General features: G+C 51.2%; 1 protein-coding gene across 1 annotated transcript in view; it reads right to left on the bottom strand.

Annotated features, from left to right (window-relative positions):
- SH3PXD2B (SH3 and PX domains 2B) overlaps positions 1–19,709 on the bottom strand; it is a 58,873-nt gene that overhangs the window by 11,541 nt on the left and 27,623 nt on the right. Inside the window, exons 4-7 of the mRNA XM_062502090.1 lie at positions 14,185–14,261; positions 10,664–10,755; positions 3,355–3,380; positions 3,002–3,037 (exon numbers count right to left, since the gene is read on the bottom strand). Coding sequence (XP_062358074.1) covers positions 3,002–3,037; positions 3,355–3,380; positions 10,664–10,755; positions 14,185–14,261 — 231 coding nt within the window. The remainder of the gene's footprint in view (positions 1–3,001; positions 3,038–3,354; positions 3,381–10,663; positions 10,756–14,184; positions 14,262–19,709) is intronic.

Raw genomic sequence — 19,709 nt, forward strand, 5'->3', positions numbered from 1 at the left:
CTCTGCAGCTGGGGAGGGGAGGAGGAATTCGTCCCACAGGAGAGGGGGCTTACAGACAGCTCAGGCAGGAGCACAGTTCTGCATCCTCAGCTGTGACGGTGGCACAAAGGTGGCCTAGGAAAGGGGAATCCATCGAGACAAGGGAGCACTGAGGCCCTTGGGCTGGGCTTGCAGAAGTGATGCTCACCCTGGATGCAGGAGAGACACTCAGCACATCCCAGAGCCAACTCCAGGACTGCTCAGAGCAGTGGCCTGGCTCTCAGCCACCCCAAAAATCCTTGCAGGTTTTGTTTGGCCTTTCACCCAGGGGTTGAGATGTACAAACCCAGAAGGAAAAGAAATCTCACAGATACGGGGTTGCTTGTGGTGTTTCCAGCCTATCCAGCTTCTGGCTTTGCAAGTGCCAAAAGTGAGGAACTTGTGACAGAGCTTGGACATGGGTGTTCCCAGAGGGAAACAAAGAGCTCAGCACTGAATTAGGGACACAGGTATTTGGGTTTGAAGCCTGTTGCACACTGCAGCCTTTCCCTAATGCATCTCCCAGAAATGTCATTTTCTGGATAAAGTCCCTTCCTCTTCTGCCTGTGTGGGTCAGAGTCAGAGCTCTCAGGACAGCCCCTCTCCTTCCAGACCTGAGGAGTGTGGGATGATCACTACTGCAAGGGGGATATTCCTCCTGCTCTCATTTCTCAGTGAAACGGCCACTGAAAAATCTGCTGAATTCTTTGCAAACCCTCTCATCTCCCCAGGGATTCTTCCAGAATCTGGAAAACAATCACATGGAAATACCACCCACCAGTGGAGTTTCAGAAAGCTCCTCTATGGCTGCTGTGTTTTCACTGCCTCTCCTCAAAGCAGTCTGGGGTCTCTGCCATTGCAGGGACATTCCACAGCAAAAAGGACGTGGGCACAAAAGAAAGCAGCTAAAACCAAACTGGCAAAGGGGCATTTGAGGTCTCTGCCAGCCTCCTTGGGCAGCTCCACCCAAATATAAACTCTGGAGGCAGTTCCAGGCTCGCTTGCACGAACCCGTGGCTCTCCATCTGTGCTTTCTGTGGAACTGTGAGAGGCTGAGAGAACAGAAAAGCTCAGAACAGTCTCGGGGACTGATGGGATGACTACTTTTAGACGTGCCTAAATCAGTGGCCAAGGCAGAGCCCCAAAGTCTGGGGAATGATCCACCCCCTGCAAGCTGCAGGCTGTGCAGAGCCCACGCCTCAGCCTCAGCCAGGTGGGACTACAAATGATGGTAAAAAAAACTAAGCAAAGAAAGCAGATTTTATTTCCAGTGCTCACATGCACCGGGACCTCCTCGAAACTCCAAATGTCATCTGAGTCTCGTGGTCACCACAGGAGCACTTTAACCCACTCTGCATCCCAGTGTTTGCTCAAATCCCATTTCCAAGCCCAGCTTGCTGCTGCCAGGACCTCAGAGCTCACTCCAACTCCACTCAAGAGCAGTTCACCCCCCCCTTTCTGGCAATTGGGAAATTGCTTTTGGCAAAATCCTCATGATTTTTGTTTGTTAGCAGCTGTTGCATGACCCCTCCTCGGGGACATCCTGGATTGAAGGAGTATTTTTGTGTGCCTTGCTGCACATTTGCTACCCCAAAGCAGGCCTGGCTTGAGGACCCAGTGAACCACCAGGGATTTCCTCAAGGTATACAAGGAGTTGGGGTGACAGCAGCTGAACAAAATTCTGTTTCTGCTGCCAGGAAATGCAAGACAGTGAGATGAATCTCTGAACATGTCTGGCACGAGGCATCAACCCTGTGTGATGTTACTGAGAACAAACACCTTTACCTAGTGGCTGCTGCCAGGGGCAGAACAGCAGATCCTCCTCAATGGAGAACTCCTGTTTCTCTAACAGGCAGGGGCCTTAAACTGAATTTTGCCCTCATTGAACTAAGTCACGCAGCAGAAATTTTCTTCTTCTCAACCCTAGAGAGGCTTTCCCTTCTCTTGTCCCCAGCACCTCAGAACAGAGCCAGGTTTTCTTTAATTTACCATTGTGTTTGAGAGCTTGAAAATCATCCCAATGTCCTGCTTGGACAGAGAGCAGCCAGAGACTGAGCAGAAAATGCTGTCCAAAGTTTTAAACCATCCTGGTAAAACCCTGTGAGTCCCCCAGGAAAGCACTCAGCCCATGAGAACAGATCAAAACCAGGAGCCACCACCACCATCAGAGCTTCCCATCTGCACCCAGTGTCAGAGAAGACACTGGGACACCATCAGCTCCTGGAGGAGGGATGACCTGCAGCTCCTTTGGGAGAGGAAATGGAATCAGGTCTCTGAGCCCCTCCTGTGCCTCTCCTCTCTCCCGCAAGAGGAACCCACTCACCTACAGGTGAGTTTGCTCACACAGGTGATGGCAGTGCCAATTCTCTGGCCAAAATCCTTTCCACCACTGATGTCAGCAGAATCTCCATGCAGCCAAAGCTCAGACCTTCCTTCCCAAAGAACTTCACATCATTTTGATACCTTCTGCAGCTCCAGCAGCTGAAAGATATCTCCTTAACCCACTGATCAAAGGCTCTTCCACTCCTCTCTCCTGCTCTTTTTGGGAAGCTCAAATAACACTAAACCACACCAACAAGGAGGTCTTTCAGAGATGTCCCCCACTCCTGAAGAGCAAGGGTAGAGCACCCCAGACCCAACCACCTTCCCCAGGGCTCCCAGCTGATGCCAAGGTGAACATCCTGCTGCACGGGGACACTTCCAGCCCCACTCTGCCCCCCAGGCAGCTCAGACATTCCTCCGCACCCCTGAAATTTGGCATCCCCACCTCTGCAAGACCTTCAGCAGGAGCCGGGGCACATCCCCTACACGTGGGGCTGCACCAAGAGCCAAGCCCCAGCCCCTGTGCCACCAGCCACCACAGAAAGCCACCGGGGACGTGACAGCTTGTGGCAAGGGTGACAAGCTTCTTGCCCCAGCCCAGCTGAGCAGGTGACCCCAGAGAAAGGCAGAGCAGAGCGAGGGCAGGAGCAGCTGTTAGTACCTCTGTGCAGGAAAGAGGCTGTTCTCTGGATAATCCCTGATGAGGAACAAAAGGACATTGGGAGACAAGGCATGAGGCAGGGAGGGTGGGACTGGGGGGGTACAGCAGTGCTTACAACACCTCGAGGGGTGGAGGGGGAGGCCAGGGCAGTGCTGAGGGCTTGACCCACCTTGGGGAGCACCACAGAGCTCAGGGGATATGGGATGGGGGACTGGAGGCTGCAGTGAAATCCCAGAGGATGGAAGGGGTCACTGTGCTGGGGAGCCCCACAGGGGAGCAGAGCAGGGGCTGGCACCTCAGCTCGGGGTGAAGGAGGAGTTTGTGTAACCAGCAAAGAGGAAAAGAGTCCTTACCAGACCTCTTCTTTCCAATGGGCTCCCTGAAAAAGAGAAGGAAGAGTGTCAGCAGAGTGAGGGGACAACTGGGGTGTTGGCCAAGTGATAAACCCACCCAGGAAAGCACGGCAGTGCTGGCTCTGGTGGGGCCACTGACCTCCCTCAACCAGCTCGTGTCTCCATGGGCATCACCCACCCTGCAAACAGCCCCGTCCCCCTCCTTTCATTTAGAAATTTAATGTTTTGTCCTTCCCTCGGTGGGTTTGGGTGCTGGCCTGGCTTTGAAACTCCCATGGAGCCACGTTGTGCCACCTCAGGCACTTATGCATGGAAGTATCAATTAAAATAAAATAAAATAAAATAAAATAAAGCCAAGATGGAGTGGAAACAAAGAGGACATTGTTACAGAAACTGGAGCCTGTTGAGTTCAGAGACCAACAAAGGAATCTGTGGGACAGAGCATCCCAAAGATTTCTCAACAGAGGCAGCATTGCAGAGCTAAATCTGAGTTAATTAAGAAGCCCCATTAAAATTCCCCCAGTTCAGAGGTACAACAGGGAAGGGAAGCAAAGCAAGGCAGAGGAGCAGGCTGGAGATCAGCAGGTGGGAATGGCACCCTCGTGCTGATGGCAAGAACTGCTGTTTTCCCCCTTCCTTCTGCTAAACCCATCACTGTAACTCAACCCCTGCTTCCTTTCTCTGCTCTGTCTGAGTGAGGGGGCAAGGCAGGAGCTGCAATTTCACTTTGCTGCTGGGATGTTCCTGGCAGGGACACAAAGAGCTGCAAGGTCTCAAGAGCAGCAGCCCCAGCCCAAGCACCTCAGAGGGGACAGGAGCTCAGACAAGACAGGAAACAACAATAAAAGCAATAAACCTCAGCAGCATCTCCTCCTCTTCCTCCTCTCGGGATCCCTGTGGAGCAGAGAAGCAGCAGAGCTCCCTGGCAACTCATGGCTCCAGCAGAAGAGAAGGAAAAACCACTCTGCCTTCCACTGTAAATCTCATTTAGCTCCAGCACCCCCAGCACGGCACAGTTACAAGGCAGGGGGACACCAACCATCCCCACCGAGGTGGTAAAAGCCAGGAATGCTTCTCCAGCTGCTTCCCAGAACTCTGGAGGCAAGGGTTGATTGACTAGAGCCTCACTTAAAGCTCTGAGCCAACACCACAGTCTCAGTGAGCTCAGCTCAGTGTCCTTCAAGAACCCCAGAATCCCCTGAAAGGAAACTTTGACACAAGAGAACTCTTAGCACGTTCAATAATCCCCATGCCATGTTTTGTTTTTGTTTTAGGAAAAGAGAGTCAGGTTTCTCAAGCACCTTCTCTAGGCAGCATCCCTGTGGATCCAGGGGTGGGCAGGGGTGAGATGGGGAGCACAGGGGTTCAGCAAAGTCAGCAGACTGGGAGGTAAATTAAAACCAAACACTAAGAGGCTGCTTTTCAACAACCTGTAAGACAACTGTTAAACTACTTACTGCAGGATGCTGGGGACACTGAGATTCTTCATGGACTTACAGGGTCATAATTCAAGCAAGAAATGGTAATTAGAAGTCATTAATTATAAACCCGGGTCTAAAGAAGAGTTGTTACAAGCTGGCTTGAGTTTATAAACTCTTTCCTAAAGGACATTTGGTGGCTGCTGAGCCAAACAGGTCCCAGAGCTGCAGGGAGGCTGTCACACAGAAAAACCCACCTTGCAGTGGGACTCACAGGAGAAAAGTGCCCCCAAATGTGCCTTTGGGCCACATTTTGTGGCCAGCTCATGGAATAGGTAAAGGACTGGAGCACCAACACAAGGGAAACAACTCCAGCTGCTGCAAACCCACGCAGGAGCCACATCAAAAGGGACGGATCTGAGGTCAGCATTCCAAGAAAACATCTCCCTCATATATATAAAAAAAAAAACTTCATTGTAAAAAAAAAAACACCCTGCTGTAATACAGTAATGCCACCAAAACAGCTGTCAGGAGGGGGTTCACCTCCTAAGCATTCAGCAAGCTTGGAGATGTTTGCAAAATTTATGGAGGTGAGGAATAGGGTACAACAGAGCCCTTGTTTGGGAGAAGTGATGTTTAGCAAATGCTCCAGCAGCACTGAAAGGAGCCCCTGTCCCCAGACCCCAGGGACACTGCAGAGCTGGCCAAGCTGAGGCCTCAGGCTCAGAACCTGCCCTGGAGCTCAGAATACCCAGAGCTCTGTCCAGGGAGCTGGCACAAAGCAGGATTCTGCAGAAATTTGGTGTTTCTGTCTGCTGTCATCCAGGAAAGGCAGTTCTCAGCAGGAAGGGAAGCTGTTTTGCAGCTGGGATCTAGCCTGAACTCCTGGTGAATGTGCATGTGGGCATCAGGAGAAATGCAAAACAAACTTTGTGTACAAGCTGTGATTTGTCTGGAGAGCAGGACATGACCCCAGAGCTACAAGCCAGCAAGAATCCTTATCCAAACCAACATCCATCAACTCGTGGCTCTCTGATTCACCAGCAAAAGCTCCTGGTGTGGCTTCCTGCAGCCCCTCCATCCTAGAGCAGGGACAAAGTTCAAAGCAACAACTTTTAGAAGTGTCTTATACATGATAGGCTGCTCAGCCCCCCCAAAAAAAACCCAGTGAAAGATGCTTTTAATTGAAGAGGTTGCTCATTTCCCATCCCCAGCCTCTGGGAACAGCACCACGACAGCCCCTTCCCCACCACATCCCACTTCCAAGTGTGGGAAATGAAGAAATACCTACTTGGGAATATCAATAGCTTGTTAGTCATTAATTGTTGCTGTAGAGTTTGTGTTAGAGATGGAAATGGGATGAGATACGCTCTCGGTCATGTAGCGAAGGAAGGTTTGGGGTTATTTTTGCATCCTAATTTATAGGGTTTTACACAAATATTGTGTCTATCTCTAATTGGTTAGTAAGTAATTAACCTGTTTGATTGGCCAGCACACTAAAGGTGCCTATGTGTTGGCAAATGTCTCTTTTTAGATATAGTTTGTGTATTTTTCTTTAACTATTCAGGACAGTTTTTTGTTACAGCCTTAGGATTCTTTCTGATGAGAGCAAGCTGTTTTTTGCTGTTACAGGATTCTGTTCTCAAGAAAAGTTGGTGGGTTTCTCATAGGTACTAATTAGTCTAGCTATTATCTTAGCTGAGTAACAAGGCTTGATTTTACAAGGCATTTCTTTTATAAGGTATTTACCTCTATGCAACAATTAATAACTTACTAATAACTATTAGGGCCTTGCTTCTCTAGAGTTAATGTGGGCTCCCTCGTGTCCCACAGATGAAATTCAGCTGGAGGAGAGCAGCTGAATGCCTTGACTCAGCAGTGGCTCCGTGCCCAGCCTTTCAGACTTCCCCAGCCTTATTCCAGCACCTCAGCTGTGGTTAAAACCAGCTCTGAACTGCAAAAGGTGGGTGGGAGGTGGGGGGGTGCACACAGCAACCTCCCACCTCAGCATCCTGTGCTGGTCAGACCTGCTGAGAGATGTGGGGAGCAGGAATTTGATGACTTCTCTTCTTTGAAGCTGCAGGGCTTCCATCCAACACTGAGGAGAAAAATCCCACATCCCCCAGACTGCTAACTTTCCAGAGATTTCTTTTTCCACAACCATTTCTCTTCTTCTTTCCTCACTGCTCTTTACAAATTCCTCTGGATTCAGCCTCATTCTGACCCACACTGGGCAGCCCTATAAGTTGGAAGCAGTGGAGTAATCCCAGTCCAGAGCTTGCTGGACAGGGATCCACATCACAAAAGCCACCAGTTGTCACTGCCAGGAGAAACCCTGCCACCTCCCTCTGCTCTCCTGCTGGATGTGGTCGCTGCAGGCAGGATGACACAGGGAAGGGGATGGAGGGAGGGCTTCACCTCCCTCCTCCACCCACCAAATGCTGGAGACTCCTGGCTCAACTCTACCCCTGGCTGTGACATCCTGCCCAGCTGGGAGCAACGGTGGAAGGAAGAGGAATAAAGTCAGAATTTGAGTCTTCTCCTCTCCTCAGGACAGGCTGGGGTGTGCAGAGCAGGTGGGAAGTTGGGAAGGACCTTGGACCTCAGCTGAGAGCCAGCAGTGACCAGCTGGTGCTGTTCAGCACTGGGAGCTGCACTGCAGGAAAGGCAGGAGAGCCCTGGCTCAGACCAGCTCTGGGGAAAACACCACCACAGGGGCCTGGAGAGAAATGCCTGGGCTGTCCAACCTCCTCTTTCCATTCCCAAACACTGCCAGAACCAAGGACTGAATCCACAAACTGCAGTTAAACCAGAGCTCCACAAACCACAGTTAAACCAGAATTCCGAGGACTGCAGTTAAACCAGAGCTCCACAAACTGCAGTTAAACCAGAGCTCCACAAACTGCAGTTAAACCAGACTTCCACGGACTGCAGTTAAAGCAGAATTCCACGGCCTGCAGTTAAAGCAGAATTCCATGGCCTGCAGTTAAAGCAGAATTCCATGGCCTGCAGTTAAAGCAGAGCTCCAAGGACTGCAGCCAGCTGTGGCCCCTGGCCGGGTTGGACACCCTGGGGGGACACCCTTGGGGGTTACCTCAAACAGAACAAGCACGGGGTGGATCCACCAGCACCCACAGGCACATCCCCTTCACTGCCACCAGCTGCCACCCTCGTGGGCAGGGGGTGACCACAGGTGGCAGCCAGGGAAGGGACAGGGAGCAGGAAGGCTCCCGTGAGTGTGGCTGACCAGTCCTTTTTCCCCTCCCTCATTCCCACCCTTCAGCCACCCAGCATAGAAATCTGTCTTTTCCTTTTTTTTTTTTTTTTTTTTTTTTTTTTCCCTTCCCTTTCCCCCACTCCATTCATGGCCTGGCTCCCTTTCAAATTCCCGGAGCAAACTATTTATCTGCTGGATGAAGGATGACATCCGGCCAAAGCCCAGACACGCCACCACGTCTGATCCAGCCCCACCGTCTATCACAGCTCCCATCTCGTTATTGCTGAGCTGGCAGCATTCCAGGCCTCGGGAATGGGCTCCCAACCCCTCCAGAGGAGAGAGTCAAGGACTTTTATTCATTAGCATTTGGAATTGTAGCTAATAAATACCCCTCTGGCATTCGGAATGGGATGGGGGACACAAAGGGGATGTCCTTGAGATGCTGCAGGGTTTGGCTGCTGGAGGTAAAGGGACAAGGGGCACCCAGGTGAGTCCCTCTGTGTGCTGCAGGCTTGAATCTCCTCCCTTCAGAGGAGGAGAGAGGGAAGCAGCACATTGTCCATGGAGAGGAGAGAGGGAAGCAGCACATTGTCCATGGAGAGGAGAGAGGGAAGCAGCACATTGTCCATGGAGAGGAGAGAGGGAAGCAGCACATTGTCCATGGAGAGGAGAGAGGGAAGCAGCACATTGTCCATGGAGAGGAGAAAGGACAGCAGCACATTGTCCATGGAGAGGAGAGAGGGAAGCAGCACGTTGTCCATGGAGAGGAGGAGAAAGGGAAGCAGCACATTGTCCATGGACAGGAGAAAAGGAAGCAGCACATTGTCCATGGAGAGGAGAAAGGACAGCAGCACATTGTCCATGGAGAGGAGAAATGGAAGCAGCACATTGTCCATGGAGAGGGACAGCCAGGAGAGGCAGCACGACCACCACTGCATTCAGCATCACCCACTCGCCCACCCAGCCCTGCAATGGCCAAAACTCACAAGCACACAGAATTTTGCACTCGGGACCCTGTGGATTGTCCCACCACAAAAACAGGTCTGGGACTGAGCTCCAGCCAGCCCCTTGTCTCTCAGAGCCAAAGCAGGGAGGTGACGGGACTGGCACTGATGGCTGCAAGGACAGAGGGTTGGGAGCTCCAGCTGCAAGCACAGCAGCTCACAGGGCTGCCCCACCCCGGAGTGCTCTGGCCACAGTGCCCACCCACCTCATTTCTGGCTCAGCCTAAAAGACAAAATAAAGGAGAGGAGAGTGGGTGTGAGACTGAAGCTGCCCTTCCATCCCCCATGGCCAAAGGTCCCTCAGCTGCAGGCTGACTCCTACTGCAGAGCAGCTCCTCCCTCTCCTGCAGGGCTCAAAGATCCATGCACGGGCAGTGCCCCACATCCCAGAACAGCCTCACCCTACAACACCCCTCCTCTGATGTCCCTGCAAGCTCATCTTGTCCTGGCATCCCTCACTTGCCACTGAGCTGAGCCTGCCCTGAAGGATGACATTCCCCGGAGGATGACATTCCCTGAGGGATGACCTTCCTTGAGGGATGACCCATGGGCCAGCAGGGTAAATGGTGAGCAATAGCTGGGCAGGACAGATGAGAGCATCAGCGACAGCAAGCAATTAGTTAATGGGCTCTGGGGCTCTCAGACCAGTCTCATCAGTGACAAGGAGCTGCAGGAGAAATGATGAAATGATGACAGGCCAAGCCAATAGAAACAGGAGCCAAAGGAGGAAAGCAGGGATGGGGGAAGGGGGAATTAAGAGAGGGAATGAAAATAATCAAAAACCCAGGGAGAAGATGCAGTCCACCCAAGCACCATATTGAGCTGGAGACTTGACAGGCTCAGCTGATGCTCAGGGGAGAAAAACAAAATCCCTTTATCTACCTCCACACCCTCCCAATAGAGAATGGCGACAAATCAATTTATTGCCTTTCCCCTCACAATCAATCAGGCCTCCTCCAGTGCTCAGGCTCTGCTGGAGCCGTGTCACATGCAGCAGGGACAGGGAGAGCAGAGAGCAGGACACGGAGGCAGCTGCTCAGATTTATGCTGCTCGTGACTAGTAAGAGATGGGTGGCTCCTGGCCAGAGCAGCTCATAGTCACAAGACTTAGAACCACACTGAGTTGTGTAAGGCACGCAAGATTCCCTGCAAACCTTCCTGGGCTTGCATGGAGAGGTTCTGGAGCTTTATTATGGATGGGGCTCGTGGATATAGCTGAGGGAAAGAGCCTTTCCAACGAGGCAGAGGTTGTAAATGTGTGGAGTGAGCATTTTCAGGCTGAGCATGCTCCTGAGCCTGGTGTTTGCAAGTAGAAAGGGACTCAGGAAGAGACCAGCACTTCATGGGGTTTCAGTGAAGTGTTTCCACTTCCTCACTGGAGATACAGGTGTCCACCCTGAGCTGCACAGCCTCTCCATGGAAGTCTCCAAAACCCAGATCTCAAAAGGGAATTACTGATGGATACCAGAGCTGTGGATATCAGGAGTTCAAGGCAGTTTGCATTTTACCACCATTGCAGTTTGTGTCTCACCACCATCCCAGTTGGTGTCTCATCATCATCCCAGTTTGCTCACACCATCCCAGCTGGTGTCTCACACCATCCCAGTTTGTCCCACACCATCCCAGTTTGTCCCACCACCCCAGCAGTGGCAGCCACCCACCCCACTCACTCTTTGGGGGGGGTCAGGTCATCAGGCCGTGTCTCGAAGAACTGCAGCACCTCCTCGCACTGGGAGATGTAGGGAGGCAGCTGGATCAGAGCCTGAGGAGCAAACAGAGACACTGGTGATGGGAAACACCAAAACTCTGCAAAGAGCCCTGGGAGGACTCCTGGGAGTGCAGGGACCTGGGGCATGAGTGGCACCCAAAGGGCTCCCAGCACAGGCAGGAGAGAACCACTGCAAACCCAGAGAGCCCCACTTCAGCCACCACCCCACCCTGCTGCAATTAACACTGAAGGAGAATAAGCAGAGACTGCCCAGGCCCAGCTTAGCCAGCTCCAGCCTATTGGGCAGATGTTGGGTCAGAGGTGAGAGCCACAGGGGTGTCCCTCCCTTCTCCCAGCTCAGTTTCCCAGCGTGGAGCAGAATTCCTTGGCAAGGGCTGGGCAGTTTACACGTGGCAGACTCTCAGTGCCATCCCAGCACATCCTAAAAACGCTCCCCTGGGCAATGGCAGCTTGGGACGGGGCAGGGAGAGAAGCAAGGGAGGCAAAAGCACAGACACCAGGGCTGGGAGGCTGCTCTGCTGCTGTGGGATGGCAGAACATGTAAAATTCCCTTTTGCTTCTTTCCCTTCAAGGAATCTATTCTGAAAGAGCTTCAACAGTGGGACCTGCAGGGTGAAAGTGCCTGGTTGGGGGGGCAGTGGAAAAAAGGAGCATTTAAAATCAGGGAGCAGAACTGCAGCCTGACCTGGAGCAGATTTATAACCAGGTTTTTTCTGCATAACTCCCCCTCCCCTCTGTCTGCTGTCCCAGCAGCCTCGTGACAGCAGCATGAGCAAAGCAAACCTCCCCTCATTTCTCTCCTGGAGACAAAACCACAGCTGCAGAGCCTCGGGGTGACCACAGAGATCAGATGTGGCTCCTTACTGCCCCAAGTGCTGGCCCCCAAAGCCCTTCCAGCCACCGAGCAGCCAGCCCCTCCGTGCCAGCACAGCAGACTGTCAGACCACTAATGATGGGCCAGGATCATGTGAGACACAGCAGACAGAAAACCACTCCCTCCATGGCTTTTGGAGCCAGGGAAGGGCTACTCAAATATCAGGTTTTGCATGGATGCCATTCCCATGTGGTACCACTCCCCAGCTCCAGCATCCCATGAACTAAGTGATTTCCCCTGTGCCAAAATCTGGGATTTTGTGGCCTGGAGAAGGCTCTGTGCCCTCTGAAATCACAGGATGGTCCCAGAGAACACTGTGTGCTGGAAGGAGGACAGACAAGGCTCACAGCTCCTTTCCCAGGATATTTTGAAGCAAGCCCACCTAGAGCTGACTCTGCTGAGCCAAGCAGGCCACCCTGCTGTCCTGCTGGCCACCACATCAGAAACAGTGGCACAAACAGCCTGATGTGTGTCCCACCTCCGGCCCTGCCACCCAAAGCAGGGACCTGGGCAGGGCCATCAGGACACAGCCTTGGCCCATGGTGTTAGAGCCACAGCAAAGTCACCTTTCCCATCCTGCTGCCTGCAGAAAAAGAGGAGAAAGGACCAAAGACAGAATCCTTGCTGGATTAAAATCCATTTTGTGGGCAGTGAGAAAGGATTATTCTCCAGCAGCAGTATTTTCAGTGGGTTTCCCAGTCTTTTTTGGGGGAGAGCATCACCAGTCCTTCATCAACCCCCCTCTAAAAATCCCAAAAATCCCTTAGGCAGGAGGAAGGCAGATCCCACACCACGAGAAAGACCGACAGCTGTGGAACACAAAGAGAATAAACTGAAGAGATGGGAAGACATTTCAGGCCTCTGCTCCCTCTCCTTGCCAATCCCATGGCTGCTTGAATCCTCATTTAGTAACTCATTGCTTTTACCAGCTGCTTTGATTCCTTTGCTGCTTTTCCTGCACTTTATTTTAAATTACCACGTTTTTCAGTACAACAGGAGCTGGAACAACGCTTTGTGAAAGCAGTGGTTCCCCACCTTGCTCCTCTTCCCTGCTCCCACCCCAAATCTCACCCATCCTCTTTGCAGGGTTCTCCCAGAGAACAAAGACATCCAACTTCCCACAGAGGAGATGGCAATAAAGCAGAAACTTCCTCACACAGCTTTCTCCTGCTAATTCCTTGCTGATTTTACATCTCTGCAGCCCCTGGTCAGTCCCACACCCACCTCAGTTCAGCTGCTTTCCGGGTAAGCAGCAGCAGCTCAAGGCCAGGCAGGGAGAGCTCGGAATTCCTGGGTGATGCATTAAGGGGAGGAGGAGAGCACAGCTCCCTAAGTGGGTCATATAACATCAGCCATTACGTTCCAGTTGTTAAGTCAAATGGGTTCATTATATTTTATACCACTAATGGCATCTCTCTGGAAGAGGCAGCTGCAGCATTTTATCACTGAGGGACGTTTTCTTCCCCAAAATTGAATTTATGGCCGCGTCTGTCTGTGTAGCTGACACAGTTCAGTGGCTCGGGAGACAAGGGGCCAAGCACCACCAGCTTCCCTCAGAGCACACCTTGTACCACACCTCCATCACTCTGCCCTCATCTGCAGTGATTCTCCTCTGCAGAGCTGCCAAAATGCATTTCCTAATTCATCTCCATCCCTGGAGTTGTTATTCCAGCCACGGCATCGCTGCCTGGCTGAGGCCCAAACCCCACACCTCCCTCACCTATGGGATGGACATTTTACCATTTCCCCATCTTCTCCCGTGGCTTTTACAATCTTTGCATATATTTCCAACAACATTCAGATTGGATTTTAGAGGTGCCAGTCCTACCATGGCTGCTACAAGTGCTAATGCATGTCTTTGGCATGATGAGATGTGACACACTTGATTTGTGTGAAAATAATTTGTCGTGGACTTCAGTATTTTGTTTCCCCTGCCAAAAAAAAAAAAAATCTGCCCTAAGATCATAATTTGCCTTACACTTCAGCCCAGTTTTATATCCTTCAAGAGTATGGAGCAAGTTGTCTTAGCCTTCTCTCTGCTCCAACAATTTTCTGAGGTACAAGTCATCTTACCCTGTTTTTGTAACCAGTAACTGGAGTTTGGAACCACCCCACCATCCTACAGCCCCAGATGCTGTCTGCTACATAAAACAGGGAACCTTTTACCAAGAGATGGGAAAGGCAAGGTTCAGTTTGAGGTCTGAGGATCTGAGTCCTTCAAACCAAGTCCTGCACGCGACCATTTCACTCCAAACCCATGGTGATGGACACAGCCAGGTCCTTTCCAGCCTTCCCAGAGCTGGTTCTGCTTAGCAGCTGGAGAAAACGACAGGAGGAAAGCAAAAAAATAAATAAAAAAAGGAAAAGCCCAACATCAGGGTGCAAACTGCAGTGGGGCTGGGCACGCCCAGCATGATCCGCGAGGAGAAAAACTAAACCACGGGTGAGTTTGAACCAAAAAAAACGGGACTGATAGTAGGGGCTAACCCACACTGTCAGCATGGAGCACCAGGAGATGCTGTCAGCCCATCAGGATGGAGCCGGATCAGGCTGGGATTGGCCCTGGAGGGTGCTGGAGCCCCCCTTACCTTGCAGTACTCATCAATGGGGATCAGGCGCTTGACGGCGACGTCGCGGATGTGGCTCCGGCGGAAGAGGATCTTCCCTAAAACACCAGAGGAGGGGACACAAGGGCACGTCAGCACAACGTTTTTTGGAATCACTCTGCCAGGACCTTATCCCAAAAAGCAGCGTACCCAAAAGATTCCCATTTCCTCACACAGATGAAATATCTCGTGAGAATCACGCACAGGTAAAGGTGGCAAGGACATTCCAGGAGAGAGAAGAGGAAACCCAGCAGAATGCATCCCCCCGGTCTCTCACCAGTGTGGCAATGATGAGGAGCAGCCCCCACCAGCTTGACACATCTCTATTTGCTGGTGTGCAAGTCTGGGGTGGACAAAATCCCTGGAAAAGCTGGCAGGACATCCCTTGTGCCACCACTGCCCAGGGTGTCCAGGTCTGGTGTGGGCAGCAGCCAAGCCAGAGGGCTTTTCCCTCTGCACCTCCTGGTCCTGGAAGTCACAAAGTCGGGACTGCAGCTCTGAGTCAGACCTATAGAATTTTCCTTCCTGTCTGGGGTTTATTTTTGTTCTCCATTAACGGGATCCTCTCGCCACTCTGTTTCCTCCCCTCTGGCTTTATGGTACAGACCTCTTTCCTTTGAAGCCTAATGAGTCCTAAATGCTTCAAGCTGCTCTCTCAGAGCACAGCTTCTCTGTTTAACGAGACAAAAGCCATTAGCAGGCAGTGAAACAGATACGTGATCAAAAGGGCTGATACATGGCAGGATTTCAGACCACTTCCCAAAGCTCCAGGACCTGGCACTGCTCTGCAACACAATCACCTGGAAAAGTGTGGTTTGGAGGGTGGGTGCTAAAGGAGTTCCCTCGAGTTCCTCCTGGCATCTCCAATACCACAGGAAAGTCTTTTGTGTGCCTATTTGGGTTTTCAATCCCATCCCCGAACCCAAGGAGAGCAACAATCCCTTCATTTATCAAAGGAGTCACCATGGGGCAACCCAGAAGCCAAAATGCCCTCATTCCATCCTTGCAGACCACAGGAGAGCAGGGAAAAAAGCACTTGGAGAGTCACACCATGGCTTTGTCCCTGCTGTGGGTCCTCTCAGGAGCCCCTGGAATCCAGGGGCTGGATGCTATTAAGAACAGGACACAGGATTATGACAATTTTAAAACCAGGGCTGAGTCATTGATCAGAATTTTAAATCCAGGGCTGGGTGATTTATCCCAATTTTAAATTCAGGGCTGAGTCATTGATCAGAATTTTAAATCCAGGGCTGGGTCACCCCCTGTGCTCCTCCCTGACTTGGCCAGGAGCTGCATCACGGGTGACTTGTGCAAGCTGCCAATGCATTTTTGAAGCAGAGATGAACTAAAGCCAAGCCAACTTCAGCTCGTGAAAAGCAAGAACCTTCTGGAGGAGCCAAATCTCCCTCCAAGGCTCAGTTAATGCTTTAAAAGAGGAGCACACAGCAAATCCACTCAGAGCCAGCCCCATCCTTGCCCTGCAGTGACAGGGATGGGGTCAGGCCAGCTCAGCCCAGGACTGCTCCTCATTTCTGGGCTGTTGGCAGCAGGGCTGGGACACTGATGGGACACTGCTCTGCAGTGCAATCCTTCTCAAAGTGTGCCAAGAAGAGCCAAATCTGGCAGCTTTTGTGATGGAGTGAGAACAAAATCCCCCTCTATTCAATCTTTCTCTGTTTTGAGGGTGAATAGCCTGGGAACAGGGAATTTGTCTGGAAAGACTGGCAACAGCACCCAGGCCAGAGCTCCATTCCTTGCCCTGAGCAATTATTTTCCATCTGACAAGAGAATGATCAAGTTTTCCCTTTGCATCAGCAATCCCAGTGTGTTTGCTGCCGAGGATTCTGTCTGAATGATGATTGCTAAAAAGATGAATGGATCACACCAGTTCTGCTGGCAGTGGTAAAGAATGGCTGCTTTGGTTTCAGGTCTGCCAAAATGAAATCACTGATGGGTGGGTAGGTTACAAATGGCTGAAATAATAAGCTCTGGGTGTGGGAATATTGAAATGTTTAACAAACATATGCTAGTGAGCAATAATAAAAAGAATAGAGTTTGGGGGAATAAAATCATCACAAGTGATCTTAAATTAGCCCAGGCATGGAGCATATGAACCAGCAGGAAATCCAGCTCCTCTCTCCATTTGCTCTAGATCTGGTATTTTTCAACAAGGAAGTTTATTTTCTAACAAAAAGCTGACTTTAATCAAAATGCCTAATTAACATAATTGCAGCCCCTTCAGTGCTGCCAAATCCAGCAATAGAAACCCTTGACTTGACAGGCAGGAGAGAGCAGGAAACCACTGGAAAGATTTCCCTGTTCCTGAAAGGGAAAGGTGGGCAACTTGCAGGGTCAGGGAGATGCTGCATTACTCTGGGCATGTTTTCCTTGGCCCAGATCTAAATCTGGGAATAGCAGAGCTGTCCAGTGGGCCTTTTCCCATGGCCAAAGACAACGAAGCACATAGGAAACACAGGAGATGGAGGGGTGCAGAGAGCACATGAATAATGCTGCATCTCCAGGGGATGGTTCCCAGCACCTCATTCCCAGCACTCTCTCCCTGATGATTTTTTGGCTGCTTCCAGAACTCCTAAGGATCCTCAGCCAGGTTCTGGAAGTGTCCAAGGCCAGGCAGGAGCACCCTGGGATACTGGAAGGTGTCCCTGCCATGGCAGGGGTGGGATGAGGTGATCTTCAAGGTCCCTTCCAACCCAAACCATTCCATGGCTCCATGATTCTAAACTCATTTTTCCCTTCCCAGCTCTGCTCCTGCCTCAGGACGAGGAACACCAAGGACAAGACACGTGGAGGGAGGCAGCTCTGCTGATAATGGGGTTTTCCATCAGCTGCAAAGGTCAGTGCTGCTGCAGGCTCCATTTGCCCAGCTTCTCTCTCTTGTCAGGACTCAGAAATAATTAGATTTTCTTATTTACATAGATAATGTTATGCATGAGCAATCAGAGCAGTGAGGCTCCATCCCTGCTGGCACCAGGAATTCCCTCCAGCAGGAAGTGGGGTAAAATACACTGTCCTTTACACAAACAAAGCTGAGAGAGGACTGAACATTTATCACCCAGGAATGTGTCCAACAAGTTCACTTTGGAAAAAGACGACTGAGATAAGACACAAACACACAATGGCTGCCCTGGCTGTGCCAGCACCCACACTCCAGGATGTGCTGCCTGCTTTTTCTGGACTTTAAAAACCTGTTAATCCCTACAAAGGAAAAGAGAAACTCTGCTGAAGGTATTCTGTCTGGCCATGAAAATTCCTTTGGTGCCACAAAGGATCTGTTCTCCCAAGAGTGGAAGAACCAAACCAAACCTCTTTGGTTAATCAAGGTTGATTTGACTGACCCAGAGCAGAAATTGATGGAGCAGCTCCCAAAGAGGGGCTGGAAGAAAAAAAAAATGGAGCCTGGCTCTCAGTGCCTTCATTGGGACTGAAAAGTGTCAGGAAATGTTGGGGAAAAAGCTGATAAGGAATTTGGGTCTCCAGCAGTGTGAGACAGAGCAGGCAGGCCACAGGAAGGGTTAATCTCTCCAAACAAACCAAAAACAGGGAAACAGGGCTCTGCAAATTGTTGCCTCCTGTGGGAATTCTCCAGGCAGAGTTGGAGTTATACTGGGAGCAAGGAGCTAGGGAAAAAAAAAAAAAAAAGGCAGAAGGACCTCAAGCAGCAAAACTGTGGAGCCAAAGGCTGGATCTCCAGCAAGCTGAGAACCCCAAACACATCACCCTGGCCATCCCAGCTGTGAACCAAGCCAGGTATTCCAGGAGTGGAAAAGCAGCTGTGCCTCCTGCTTCACCCCAAAGGACTCCCCCCACTCTGCCCCCACCCCACAGCCTCGGAAAGAATTCACTTCTCTGCACCTTTCAAATCACATCCAGATTTTCCCTGGCACGGGTTCCAAACTCTCTTCAGAAAAAAAGGCAGCCCTGAACGTACACATAATTAATCCCAGCCCCTGGAGCAGCCAGCTATTCCTGGGATGGGGGATCAGGAATGGGAGATGGTGTTCCCAGGAGTCCTACACTTAGCATCTGCTCTGTGCAAGGGTTCAGGACAGCCTGGGACTGCCCTCCCAACCTGTTGTAGAAGAGATCCCATCTTATTAGAGCAGAAAATAACAATTAGGACCCTTGCCCCATCTGCAGCTCAAAGGAAGACACAACAAGGCTGAGCAAAGTCAGGTAGCATAGCTGGAAAATGGATGAGTTTTCCTCCACTGCCTTCACAGAGGTTTTGTGGGGAGCTAAAGCACCCTCACAGTTGTTCTAGGAGAAAAACCCCAAGTTTTTGGGTGGCACTGATGCACACACCCAGCAGACTGGTGGGCTGGGAAGGGAGCAGAAAGGATTAATTAATTCTGCTTTTAAAAATGACCTCCCCAAACCCCCTTTTCTCCTGCTCCCTTCTTGGGACTTCACTCCTGTCCGCAGCTGAATCTTCCTAAAAAGCAATTTTACAACCAAAGTGAGCTCAGCCTCAGGCAATCCCTTCTTGTGGAGGCTCACGTTTCCAGCGAGGCAGGAAAACTGGCCAGGATCTGCTCCAGGCCACTGGGACTGCATGGAGCTTGGAAGGCTCCAAGTTCCTTAAAAAAAAAAAAAAAAAAAAAAAGATTAAAAAAGCTAAAAAAGCTGTTTCCTGAAGGATCTGGCACAGCCCTCCCCGGCAGGCCCAGCTGAGCTCATTTGTTTTCTCACTCCTTCTTTCCTGGGGTCTCCACGTTGTCATGTCCCAGCCAGAGAGGGTGGAAATTCCAGCTGGGCACCAGCAGGGCTCTGCTCCTTTCCAGCTGCTCCAGAGCCGTGCCAAGGGCACAGCTGGTGCCAGGCACGGGCTGGGTGCTGCCACAAAAAAACTCTGCCAGGGGCTCAAGGCCAGCTCAAAGAGTGCCTCAAATTCCCCCTGTCTGGCAGCAGAGCTTTTCAGGCACAGAGCAGGAGCACTGCCAGGAAAATCCAAACCCCACCACGCTCTGAACGTGGTGCCAACACCCAGAAAGGGACAAGCCCCAAAACTCAAGTGCAGCTGCTCTGCTTTGGAGGACCCAGCTCTGTGACTCCACAAGAGCTGAGTGGGCTGAAGGACGTGCACTTACAAAAGCCCCTTCTGATGGCATCAAAGAGCTGCTTCGAGAGGCCAGAGTCTCCAGAAATTTCCCATAAAAAGTCAAATCCTCAAATCCAGCGCTCACGAAACAAGGCAACATGAAGCAAGCAGAGCTCCCGTGGGCTGGGTGTTGTAATGTGGGGTAATCCTGGAATTCTTTCTCATTTCAGGGAAACAGTCCTGACAGACAAACCCGACAGACAGACCCAGTGGCACCTTCCCAGGTCGTGATGGTGACCCTGAGCTTGGGACAGTCCAGGATTTGCTAAGGAAGCCAGAGTTGCGTTTTTGGGAATTGCAGTGGCGGGATGCTGCTCTACAAGGGGTTCCCAGAAAGCAGAACACTTGCAGGAAACCACTGCAGCCAAATCTCCCCCAGTGTAATGAA

Source organism: Cinclus cinclus, chromosome 14 (genome assembly GCF_963662255.1).
Source record: "Cinclus cinclus chromosome 14, bCinCin1.1, whole genome shotgun sequence".
In the NCBI taxonomy this organism is placed as follows: domain Eukaryota; kingdom Metazoa; phylum Chordata; class Aves; order Passeriformes; family Cinclidae; genus Cinclus; species Cinclus cinclus.